The following is a 12,553-nucleotide window of genomic DNA, read 5'->3' as shown; positions in this document are numbered from 1 at the left end:
GCACTGGCACAGGTTACCCAAGGAGACTGTGGAGTCTCCATCCTTGGTGATAGTCAAAACCAGCCTGGACATGATCCGAGGCAACCAGTTACAAGTAGCCCTGCTTGACAGAAAGGTTGGACCAGATGACCTCCAGAAGTCCCTTCCAACCTCAGCCAGCCTGTGACTGTGTAAAAGAACCATGGCACCCCTTTGCACCACTTCCCTTGGAGAGATCTCTCCTGCTGGTTTTTGTTTGTTTGTTTGTTTAAAATCATCATCATTACGGGTATTTACCAGCAGCCCCAAGGCAACACCACTACCTTAAATAAAGCACTACTCAGAACAGAGTGGTTTCACCAGTCTGAGGTGCCAGATCCGAACAGAAGTTTTAACCAAGCCTTTTGATTTCTTCTCATTTTTCCCCTCACTTGAACGGCCGGAGTCTTCAAACCAGGCAGCAATCTCTGGACACAGCAGGAGAACGCAGAAGACAATATATGGATTCCCTGTTCCTCCCCTTGTATCTGATTCATTGGGCACAGATGAGAAGATGACAAACTGTTCTAAGAGACACAGTACTCCATCCTTATGCCAACAAAGAATCACATCTCCCACCCCTGCAGATCAACACATCACAACGGGATTGTAGCAAAAGACAACCTCAGCTACGGATGCCGTATTTCTTTGACCAAACATTTGTGCTCCAGAACAGGTTTCTCTATAAAACCCCCTTCAGAGCTTCTGCTCAACTTTCTGAGCACCTTTAGAGGTCTTAGTAAACTGTTTTCCAAAGCAGAGTCCATCGTACCAATTAAAATCTGGCTCTTGCCTGGTTAAAGAAATCTTGTCCATAACATTAACCAGGTAGGTTTTTTACCTGCCACTATTTCATAAATTATTATATTTAAGATACTCCAGTACCTGAGTGCCTCTGGACTAAGACAGAATGTAAGCCTGCCTGCACAAACCTATCTGTCCATTAAATGAAGGCCTAAGTTATATGGTCATAAACTATTAGAGTATCTTCTCATTTTTAGATACAATTTATTTCAAAAATATTTCCATGAGAGACGCATCGTGTAACACACGGCCTACTTGTGCAACTTTATGCCTTTTCTGGTTTGCATAATTAATGATTTTCATTGACATAGACAATCAAAGATGTGGGGGGGAGAATGAATTTGTCTTTTCCCTCTTCCAAATGAAGTTTTGCCTTCAGTATCTAAGTTAAGTACTTGAGATCACTCAAAAATCAAAACCAGCCACTAGCTAAGGAAGCAAGTTTTATGTACATTTTTAATAGATAGTATGTTTTAAGATCACTGCACTAGTTAGGTCTTCAAACACAATCAGAAATTTCAGGTCTAAATAAGAGCTTCCTGGACAACAGCACTGAAGATGTTACACCTTTTCTTTATATCCATAAAGGACCGCTGGCACCAAATCACCTCTAACAGTTACAGAAATTCTTAACTAAAAGCAATATAGGCAATACATTTCTCAGGAGGAAACAATCAAGTTTGTTGCTATCTGGAAAACTGAACTCCCCTTATTTGCTTCAATGATTTGTCAGTAATTTTTCATCACTCTTTTTAAAGGAAACACACATAAATTTGGCAGAATCTTAAAGCTACCTCAAAATACAAATCTCTGGTTAAACTGCCAAATTCACAAATTGTTGAGCTTGCATATACATGCATATATCTAACTGTTATCTTAGTCACACACGACTCACAAGTGACGACTCAGTCCAATAACCATATATGCTTAAAAGTAACTTTAACATCTATACCTATGCAACAGGAAAACGAGTTGGCATTAGAGGTCTGGTTTTCAAAATAAGTAATTGCAGACCCTTTGGAAGCATTTTCATTAGAAGCACAATGCAGCATGGCCAAATGACTTGAAGTGCGATATACGGTTTTAAGTTTATTGCCCAAGATCTTCAATATGGGAAAAAAACAATGGTGGAGTTGTGAAATTCTCAGGTTTAAATTCATGTGTAAGGAGTTCTACTTCCATTGAGATACAAATATGTCAACCTGATTGAGTATTAAAGGGCATGATCAGGGGAAGAGAGGAAAGAGAAGGTATACTGTAGTATTATTCCATGCTGCATGAGAGCTACTGCCACCATACACTGAAAAATCAATCCAGCTTCACCCTATACCTGACATTTGCTGTATTAGAAACAACTATTTTTAAAGTACTGACTCCTCTATTTTAAACGTAATTATCATTATCTAGCAGGACAGAAAAAGTTCCAGAGAATAATAAATAAAGTACCACTAACAAAAATGATCTAATGCTGTTTTATGGTTAAATGTACTTTCGCTCACACAGAAATTCAGCTATTCCGCATTTTTCCCCTCAAATTCCCTTTCTGAACCAGAAGCTTATGGACTTTTAAAATTCAAATAAGTTTAACAGTATTTATTAAAAGAAACTGTAGTACTATAGTCCAGCCTCCAAATCTTCACAACCACAGAAATGTCTATCATACCCAGTAAGCCTTCGTAGCAGTATCAGACTTGCCAGAAATAACAGCTAGTTTTCTTAGTAGTATCTTGTATCCAATCAAAAAGGGTTTGATATGTACTTTGCTAAAATAAAACTAGCACCTTTATCAACAAGATCTTATTCTCTGCCAATTTTTATTTCCTTTAGGAAAGGTAAGTAGCACACACCATAAGCTAAGTAACTTCTTCAGGGTTGAGCATCAGGATTTTAGTTCCCCAAGTAAAGTTCAACAGTTCAGGGAGTGAGTAAGCATTACTGTTCACATCGAGTTCCTCCAAGGTGAGATGTGTTAGGATGACATTCATTGTCAGCAACAATTTTTCCTTTCAAATCTTGAGTGCCAGTTCTCATATCCCTGTTTTCACACATCCATCCATCACAATTTGCTTCTTCCAAATTCCTTATGCATACAATTTCACATTCCATTTACAGAAAATTCAACTTCATACATGTTTCCAGTTTTTCTGTACCCATTAGCTATAAAAGATCCCAGCCCCCCTCATCCTTTCAGCAGTACATACCACTTTTGAATTCCTAAATTTCCTAAAGCAAGCCATCAACTATCTCTTTCTACACAAACACTGCAACAGAAATCTCATAGTTAATGAGGTTCCAAATACTCCATTCATTGTATACAGAGAAGCCACTTTGCAGAAAAGCACAGAAGCCCTCTGTGCACAGGGCACATGAAAGGATACACAAATCAGAAAGGAAAATACCAGCCCAAAATGAATACTACATGATCCTTCCAGGAGCTGTATTCTTGGAAAAACTACGCTAAAACATTGTAAAAACATATCACAGACTGCACCTGTTGATCTTTTTTCATGGAGCTGAGATTCACAGAAAGCAGAGATCAGGACTGGAAAGACAAAGGTGACACCATGTTAAAAATCAAGAATAAGTCTTTAAACAACCAAAAAAAAAACCCAAACAAAAAAAAAAAAAAAAAAAAAAAAAAAAAAAACCAAACCAAAAAGAAAAAAGATCAGTGAGTTTGAGATCAAAGACTGATTAGGAGATCCAAGCACTGTCTTTATGATGTACTGATTTTCCTCCACATCTGAAAAACTGAATTTCTGCAACTTTTTGAAGCCAAGAGCTCTATCAGGTACTTTCGGTTAACACACAAAACACAAGATACGATATGCATTAAGATATGATGATTTCAGGCTTTAAATATTTGAACCTATTTTATACATCAAATCAAGAAGGAGAACTGCACAGAACAATCTAGAAATCGCTCAGATTTCATCCTGTTTCCCCGTACCTCAAGTTTCTTCTGTACAGTGTTAATTTCAACATAGGGGAAACAACTTTTACTGCATTATTTGGTACATATAAACATTTTCATTAACTGCATATTTAATAAGGGTGTTTTGTTGACAGCTAGGCAGAAGCAAACCAAATCTGGCATGCCAAACATTCTCTTAACTGCTTATTATCTTTAAGTGTCAGCTTAATTTAATATAGGAAAGAACGTATTGATTTGTCACTGAGATAACTTATTAACACACCAAGACAACACATACTCTTCCTGAAGTCCTACTGATCTGTATGCAACATGCATTGAGTAACTTACCACCACTTAAAGGGACCACTTCCAATTATGTGTAATACTAAAGTTGCACTGAAAACTGCTCTGGGCAAGATTGCTGGTTTAAGAAACAGGCTTGTCATCCCCATAGCCTTCCTCCCCTGACATAAATGTATTTGGGTGGTCAAAGGCATCACTTTAAGTCACGTGGCTGGCCTGAAGTCAAAACAACATCAACAATGCAGAAGACTATATATCCAGCAAGGATGCTACTTTCGAGCAGAAGATGGCAAAACCTGAACCCAAATAATCAAGGTAATGTGCCTTAACGCAGTCGAAAGCTGATTGCCAAATAAGAAGCTTCAAGTTCAGCCAACCAAACTGTACGTGTTGGTTCAGCAAACTAAATCTAACAGAAAGAACAAATGAGATGTCAAATGCTGACAAGATAGCTTGCTTGATTCTGTAATGAAAACTAGCCTGACTAACCACATCTGCTTAATGTTTTTTTGCTACTCAGCCAAACTATTTAGCCTGTCAGTTGGCTGAAAACCCCTAACCTTCAGATCCAATACAGAGCAATCCAAAAATGTAAGATATACCATGCCATCCTACTGGCATGCTGCTTTCAGTCCTCTTTCATACGATCCTAAGAACACTTATAAAGCAGAAAAGACAAGCTCATTTAAAGATGGGAAATGACTTTTGGTGGTGGTGGTGTTTTTTTTAAAGTATAGCAATACACTGTTGATGGTAAAAAATAAATGGCGCTGTTAAACAGTAGCCACAAATACAAGTTAGAGAATCTGTACCACCTCACAGGTACTAGCAGTTCACTTCTATCTGTTACTGCAAGTAATGACTGAATGATCTGCATCACTAGCCAGTACATTGTGCTGCAGAGATGTACAGTCAGAAGCGATATTTGGTTGTACATAGCTGGACTGATCACCCACCAAGAACTGCTAGTTTGAGTTCATTTTTTCCTACCCCAAAATTCTACACCTCAAGCCCAGCCAATGGAAAACAGCTTCAGTATTTTTTCAGTATTGGAAAACTTCAGCATCTGCTCATGAGCAAGTAGTGACAGACAGATCCCATTAGCTACCAGTGCTGAACAATGTTTTAAGCAAGACAGTTTGTTGATGACCCAGTTAAAAACATCCTGGGGAGATGCTCTATCAGAGCTTTGAGAGGCAGCTCAGGAAAGAAACTGGGTCTTCTTTTCTTTAAAGCCGTACATATGGTTGGAGTATTCCACAACTATTACAATGGTAAGAATCCTATGTTCACTAGCTCAGCCTGAGAGCTTTTCAGATAATACAGCCCAGACACTCCAACAGGTAAGAAACAGGTCAAGCTTATAGAAGTAAATATGTTTTTAAAAGTCTTTTACAGCAAAGTACTATCCCACCTAAACTCTTCCTTTAAAAAGATAATTTCATTCCAAACATCACAATGCTCAAAAAAAGACTGACAATACATTCAAAGGTGGAAGAAATGGTAAGAAGGTAAAGGTAAACCTGTGATCACTTGCCTCTGCATTCATGACAAACAGCATGTGAGCAGGAACATGGGAGTTCAGTGATAAAATGAACAGCATTTATGACAGTAGGAAAGACGTAACAGCAGGAGCAAAATGTGGCTGAAACAGGAAGGTGAACTTCAGCACAAGTCTGTACGGAAGACAGATGAGGATTTTACTCCATGCGTCAAGCTAACAGAGAAGGATCACAACCCTGACATGAACCTGAAGTCGCTATGAATGGTAAGTCACTATTTTTGCTTTCTAAAATAGTGATGGAAGACCTTATCCAGAACCAAACTCAGCCAGTACACTACTTCACACCACCACTTTTTTCACCTCCCTTAAATTCTGCAAAAATACCTGGATTTTTTTAGTGAATACCATCCTATCATGTCTCTGGTCAACCTGCATGAATTAAAGAATCAGATGTGTTCCAACTTATCTCAATGACATCAGTCATAAGTGAACTAAGAAGAAAAACTTCTAAAGGGTGGGAGGGGGGAGGTCAGAATTGCTAATTACCGCAAAAGAAACACTTCTTTGTGTCATGAAAATACATAAATCCCTTAATGCTCCCCCAATATGAAAAATACATGTATATTCCTAGGAAACACTTGATCCCTGGAATACTGCTAACATATATTTGATGTTCGTTACATGTATATGTACTAGTGTCTTGTGGAAAACTGTCAGTATTCAGGTGGACCGTGAACTATGAGTATTAAGTCTTCTATTGTATATTCCATTCCCCACAGTTAAATAAAGACTAATTTAACTTTAGAGCCACTGTTTCATTAAAGAACTGTGGGACACAGAATGTATATAACAGAAGAATAAATACACATAGAAATGCCCCTGAATTACAGCTGCAGAATTTGTTACTCTCACACACATCGCTATCACAAGACAGTCTTCTGACAAGCAGTTTAAAAAAGTTAGAGAAGCCTACACTTAGCATCAGCAAGAGTGAAAAACAAATGACAGATCAGCTTCCAGCATCAGGAACCCCAGCACCAGAAAGTCTTTACTTACACAGGGTTAAGCGCTTACTAAAACGTTCCCCTTGGAGATAACAAAACCACATGGAATACAATCGCATACCATGAATTAGAGCCCCAAGAGAGAAGTTCTGAAGAATCTTGCTGAGGCTGTTCAAGATGTCGTCACCTGGGCACAGCCAGGCCAAAACTCATACCTCTGTCTCAGTTGCCTCAGTTCACTGTCTAACACCTTCAGACAAATGTACTCTCAGCAGTCTCAATTAAATTAATAAGCCTGATTGTGAACTGGCAAGATCAGCTGCCATGTGCTAGCACAGTGACAAACAGCATTCAAACATCCCTATTACACTTGCCAGCACTCATCTTTCATACTGTAGGACGCAGCAAAAAAACCCCGTGGTTTAGCTGTAAAGCGTGGGGACAGTAGTAAGATGAAACATCACTTCTGCACCGCCGTTTTCACACGCACAGAAGCGCTTCAGTTGCATAGGGCGAGAGCTGCACCCGCTCTACAGGTGGAGGAGCCGATAGGCACGCAGGCCCCTCGCCTGACCGAAGGACGAGAGGAGGGGGCCGGGTGCTTCCCGGTGAGATCCGCTTGCCTCTCCGCCCCGCACCTCCTCCCGCCCGACACAAGTTTGCAGCGGGAGGACGGGAGCGCCCGACCGTGCCCGCAGGGCGCCGCGTTCCATGGCGCCCTCCGCGTCGCTGCCGCTGGGCGCGTCCCAACCCCGCCTGCGGCTGCCCCGGCACCGCACCTCACCCGGCCCGCAGCCGCCGCCGAGATCCCCCTTCCCAACCCGGGCGAGATCAAAGTGCCCGTCTCCCTCTCCAGAACCAGCCCTCCTCAAGAGGCCGCAGAGGCGGCCGGAGCCTCGCCCGGGCCGCTCACGGTCCGCCGCAGCACTCACCAGCAGGACGGAGCCGCGCACCACCTCGGAGACGCTCTGCCGCAGCTCGGCCGCCGTGCCGGGCTTGCTCAGCGCCCGCGTGAACTTCCGAGTCTCCGGTGCCACCAGGGCCATGGCCGCCCGCTGCCCTCACGGCACGGCCGGCCCCTCACGCGGCGGCGGGAGGCGGGAAGGGCGCGAGCCCCGCCGGCGGGCGCCGCAGCCGGTGCCGCTCCCGCCGGGCAGCCCCTCCCCCGGAGGAGCCGGCGCGCACCGCCCCCCTCCTCCCTCACACCGCAGCCGCCGCCGCCGCGGAGGGCGATTGGCGCGGCAGCGCGAGGGCCGAAAGGGGCGGAGGGCGGCCGCTAGCGCGGCACCCCGACGCCCCGCCCCCACCTGTTCCCGGGGCGCCTTATCTGATTGGGCGCCTGGTTACCTGCCCGGCTGCGGCTCCCCTCCCTCATTGGCTTAGCGCGGACTCGCAGGCCAAGGTGAGGGGCGGGGCCGGCTGGAGCCGGAAGTTGCCGCCTTTGCCGGGCAGGCCCCGCCCTCGCCGGGCGGGTTGCGGTGAGAGGTGGTGGTTGTGGCTGCTGTAGGGGTTGGGTGTTGGTGATGGGCTTCGTAGTGAGAGATTCTGCTCCCTCCGCGGACCCCAGCGTGTGGCGGTGAGCGCGGCTCTGAGCAACGGAGTCGGTGGCAAAGGGCGGCCGGAGTGGCCGCTGTTGCCTTTGAGGGCCGGGAATACGCCGCTGCTAGCGGCAGTGGCCGTGCCTTCTGCCCGGGCTCTGTGCTGGCGGCTTCTGCTCCTGTTTGTACCTGCACCTGTACGTACACACTCGTACATGCGTCTGTGTGTCCCGTGGTGTAGTAGGAAAGTTAAAAAGGTGGGAAGTTTGTTGTGTTCGGTGTCCATAGTGTTGCTCGTACATCCTAATGAGGCTTCAGTTTGGAGGGTTTCGCCTTGTGCGGTTTTTTTGTCACAAACGGCTTCTGGATTTAGGTAAAGTTGCATCAAAGTGGGCCTGGCTGTAGCTTTTTTAATTGCTGTGAAACCCCTCTGAGAGACTGGTTAGTTGTAGTGCTCGTCTCCGAAGGTGCGGAGGCATTAGTCACTTCACAACTACGTTGGGGAGCCTTTTCTCTCCCTACAAATACCTGAAAGGAGGATTGACCAAGGAAGTGGCTGGACTCTTCTCTCAAATAACAAGTGACAGGACAAGAGGTGACAGCCTCAAGCTGTGCCAGGGGAGGTTTAGACTGGATATTAGGAAAAAAATCTTCACAGAGGGGGTGGTCAGGCATTGGAAGAGGCTGCCCAGGGAAGTGGTGGAATCACCATCCCTGGAAGCGTTCAAAACCGTGTAGATGAGGCCCTCAGTGACATGGTTTAGTGCGGGTCTTGGCAGTGCTGGGGGAACAACTGAACTTGATGATTTAAAGGTCTTTTCCAACCCAGGTGATTCTGTGATTAAATTTTTTAAATGCTTGAGAGCATTTGAGAGCTTTAGGGCTTGCATGCCTTTACCTTCTTAGGCATCTCTTCGTGTAAACCAAAACCACTTTCCTACACTGAATGTAGTTTACCACTGGTGGAGGGAGCAACTGAGTGCTGCGGCCAAGGTGGGGGTGGCTTTCAGGTGGAAAAAGAAGGCCACAAAGTGATTGTATCTGAGGTGGTGTACTCAAAAAACGCCCGCCAGAGAAAAGGCCTGCTTTTTTGGATGCATCACAGATAAATGTGTAACTAATAAGATTTGAAATAATTAAGGCAATTCCTATAGAATGACAGGGAATTGATAAAAAGTCCAAATACACAAATGTGTTGATTATGGGGAGGGAGGTTTTTTTAATGAAGGATCTTTCAACGGGTACTTTGCAGACCTGTATCAAAGCCTCATTTATTTAAATGTTGAACTATGGCTCTTTTAGTAAGACATCTGTCACAATTTGAGTGTTCCTATTAGTTTATACCTTTCTTTGCGAAAGAATGTGCAGGGACAGAGGCTGGTCAGGCTCATTAAAGTAGGTAGAGTTCCTGATTTCACAAATCCAAGACCTGGTGTGTTTATGAATCAATGTTTAGGCTAATAAGTCAGAAAATTAGATACTGGTGAGACAGATTGTCTGAACACAGAGCTGGATGAGCAGCAATGTAAATATGTAGCTGGAGTAAGTAGAATGAGGTATCTTAGGGTCACGTTTTACTTTTTTCTCTCAATCTGTAGGATATGTCAGATGTCAAACCTCCGCAAGTAAACATGTCCTACATTTTATATAAATAATAGATTAGCATTTTCTAAAATAAAATCACATGTTGTTTTTGGAGCATCCAGGTGCTTTGAGTGCTGACAATTCTGGCAAAAAAACAATAATGTCTACTGATTTTATGGTTGCTTGAATGCAAAATGGGACAATTTAACTGTATTTACTATGTATAAATATTTCCCATATATATTATGCAGCTTTGCTGGAAAAGGGACAGTTTTCCAAGCCTGAGGAAAACTCTGGATGATACCTGTATGGATAGAGATATGTAAGAAAAATACACCAAATAGGTACATGGTAGTTTATTTAGGAAGACTGTATGGGATGCCCATAAGATGATATTACCACAATCATAGAATCATAGAATAGTTAGGGTTGGAAAGGACCTTAAGATCATCAAAGCTTCTCTTCAGCTGAACACATTCAGTTAAAGAAAGAATATGAAAGCAACAATTAATATTGTGTAAAATGAAAGGAAAACACAGAAGCAGATAAGCAGAAATGGTAAGCTAGCAGTAGCCAAACAATGAGAATGAATAATAATAGCTAAATATATGAATAAAAAGTCTTGGCTCATTGCCTAAAGGACAAGGGCAATACACTTAAATGTCAGGATCAAGAGAGAAAGCAATTTGACAGTGGCATGGTTTCCCATATATATTTTTCAGTAACAATGATGATGTACAAAGCATTTATTTAATAGAAACCTGCATAATGCAGTAATGCTGCATGGGTATAATTACAAATGTTTTATTCAATCATTACTTAGTAAGGATGCTAGATACCAGCAGGTAAAGGTAAAAGACATTTAAACCTTCAGGACCAACTAAGTAATGTCCTGGAATTTTATGCAATTCTGAGTCACTGATGGTAATAATCAATCTGTGTATGTTTGCTCCAGAAATGAAAGCAAGAAACTGATTTGGTGCCATGAGAAATGAAAACCAAAAGGTTATTCAAGCTAAAATAACATGACAAGAACATTTGGAAAAATCATGACAGTAAACAAAAATCACATACAGGAATTAAATAATTACTGAATTTCTAGTATCAGCAGGTTTTCCTGGAATTGTTGGAATTTTATGTTGTTTAATGGGATTAGCATTTCACCTGGCAAAGGTAAATGTATAATATTGAGCTGCTATTAAGACATTGTGCCATATTCTGTTTAGTGCAAATATTCGCTTTAAAAGTATTTTTATACAAAACTTACAACATACATTTATCTGAACAAAAAAAAAAAAAAATACCCAGCAGATCTGAAAAGTAATTCTATCTTGAAAATCACCATTGAATAGAGATCTGTTTAGCAAAATAAAATCAAATCCTCGTTGTATTCCCAACCTATTCATAATCTTTATTAACTTATGTAAAGAAAACATAAAATTATATATTCATAGAATGGTTTGGGTTGGAAGGGACCTTAAACATCATCTAGCCCCAAACCCTTGCCATGGGCAGGGACACCTTCCACTATGCCAGGTTGCTCCAAGCCCTGTCCAACCTGGCCTTGAACACTTCCAGGAATGGGGCAGCCACAACTTCTCTGGGCAGCCTGTTCCAGTGCCTCACCACCCTCACAGTAAAATAAACATTAATACCATAGATACATCTGTAAATATTGGTAGGGAGATGTTACTACTGAAGCAGAGCCTGCTTTTTTTTGCAGGGCAGGTAGAATGGATCTTACTGGATTGTTTATTTGTATACAGATTAGTAAAAAGGCATCTAAGTACAAATATTTTTAAGTCAAATTACAGAGGCATTATAGTGTGGTTCTGAACAACTCAAAGATTCATGCTTATGGTATAAATCTTGGATGTGGAAGCAAAGGAATATTAAGAAGTAGTAATAAAGTTATATATAGCTTTTATCAACCTACCACAAAAATAGTGGTATTGTATTTTAACACAAATAATAAACCAGAAAAGCCAAGAAAATCTGCCTTGCTATGATACTAAAAAAAAAAACCTGTTTAGCTCATACAAAAGCTTGATCATAAAGTACTAGGATTTGCAAGAGAAGAAAATTTCAAATATTAAGTCTTTTTAATCATAGAATCACAGAATAGTTAGGGTTGGAAAGGACCTTAAGATCACCTAGTTCCAACCCCTCTGCCATGGGCAGGAACACCCCACACTAAGCCATGTCACCCAAGGCCTCATCCAGCCTGGCCTTGAACACCGCCAAGGATGGAGCATTCACAACCTCCCTGGGCAACCCATTCCAGTGCCTCACCACCCTCATCACAGTAAAGCACTTCTTCCTTATATCCAAACTTCCCCTGTTTAAGTTTGAACCCATTACCCCTTGTCCTGTCACTACAGTCCCTGATGAAGAGTACCTACCCTGCATCCCTATAGCCCCCTTCAGATACTGGAAGGCTGCTATGAGGTCTCCACGCAGCCTCCTCTTCTCCAGGCTGAACAGCCCCAACTTTCTCAGCCTGTCTCCATACGGGAGGTGCTCCAGTCCCCTGATCATCCTCGTGGGCCTCCTCTGGACTTGTTCCAACAGTTCCATGTCCTTTTTACGTTGAGGACACCAGAACTGCACACAATACTCCAAGTGAGGTCTCACGAGAGCAGAGTAGAGGGGCAGGATCACCTCCTTTGACCTGCTGGTCACGCTTCTTTTGATGCAGCCCAGGATACGGTTGGCTTTCTGGGCTGCGAGCGCACACTGAAGCCGGCTCATGTTCATTTTCTCTTTGACCAACACCCCCAAGTCCTTCTCTGCAGGGCTGCTCTGAATCTCTTCTCTGCCCAACCTGTAGCTGTGCCTGGGATTGCTCCAACCCAGGTGTAGGACCTTGCACTTGTCATGGTTA

The 12,553-nt window shown here is 42.7% G+C and overlaps 1 protein-coding gene across 2 annotated transcripts in view; it reads right to left on the bottom strand.

The window, feature by feature from the left end:
- The window catches only part of DOCK9 (dedicator of cytokinesis 9), a gene marked incomplete at its 5' end in the record, with an annotated part of 118,490 nt that extends 110,897 nt beyond the window's left edge, over nucleotides 1–7,593 (bottom strand). For both annotated transcript variants that reach the window (XM_080613968.1, XM_080613974.1), the window contains one exon: nucleotides 7,480–7,593. In XM_080613968.1, coding sequence (XP_080470094.1) covers nucleotides 7,480–7,593 — 114 coding nt within the window. The remainder of the gene's footprint in view (nucleotides 1–7,479) is intronic.
- Nucleotides 7,594–12,553: the final 4,960 nt, after the last annotated feature.

The sequence above is a fragment of the Psittacula echo genome (assembly GCF_963264785.1).
Source record: "Psittacula echo genome assembly, chromosome: 3".
NCBI lineage: Eukaryota > Metazoa > Chordata > Aves > Psittaciformes > Psittacidae > Psittacula > Psittacula echo.
Note: the sequence above shows the minus strand (reverse complement) of the source record. Positions and strands in the feature narration are given on the sequence as shown.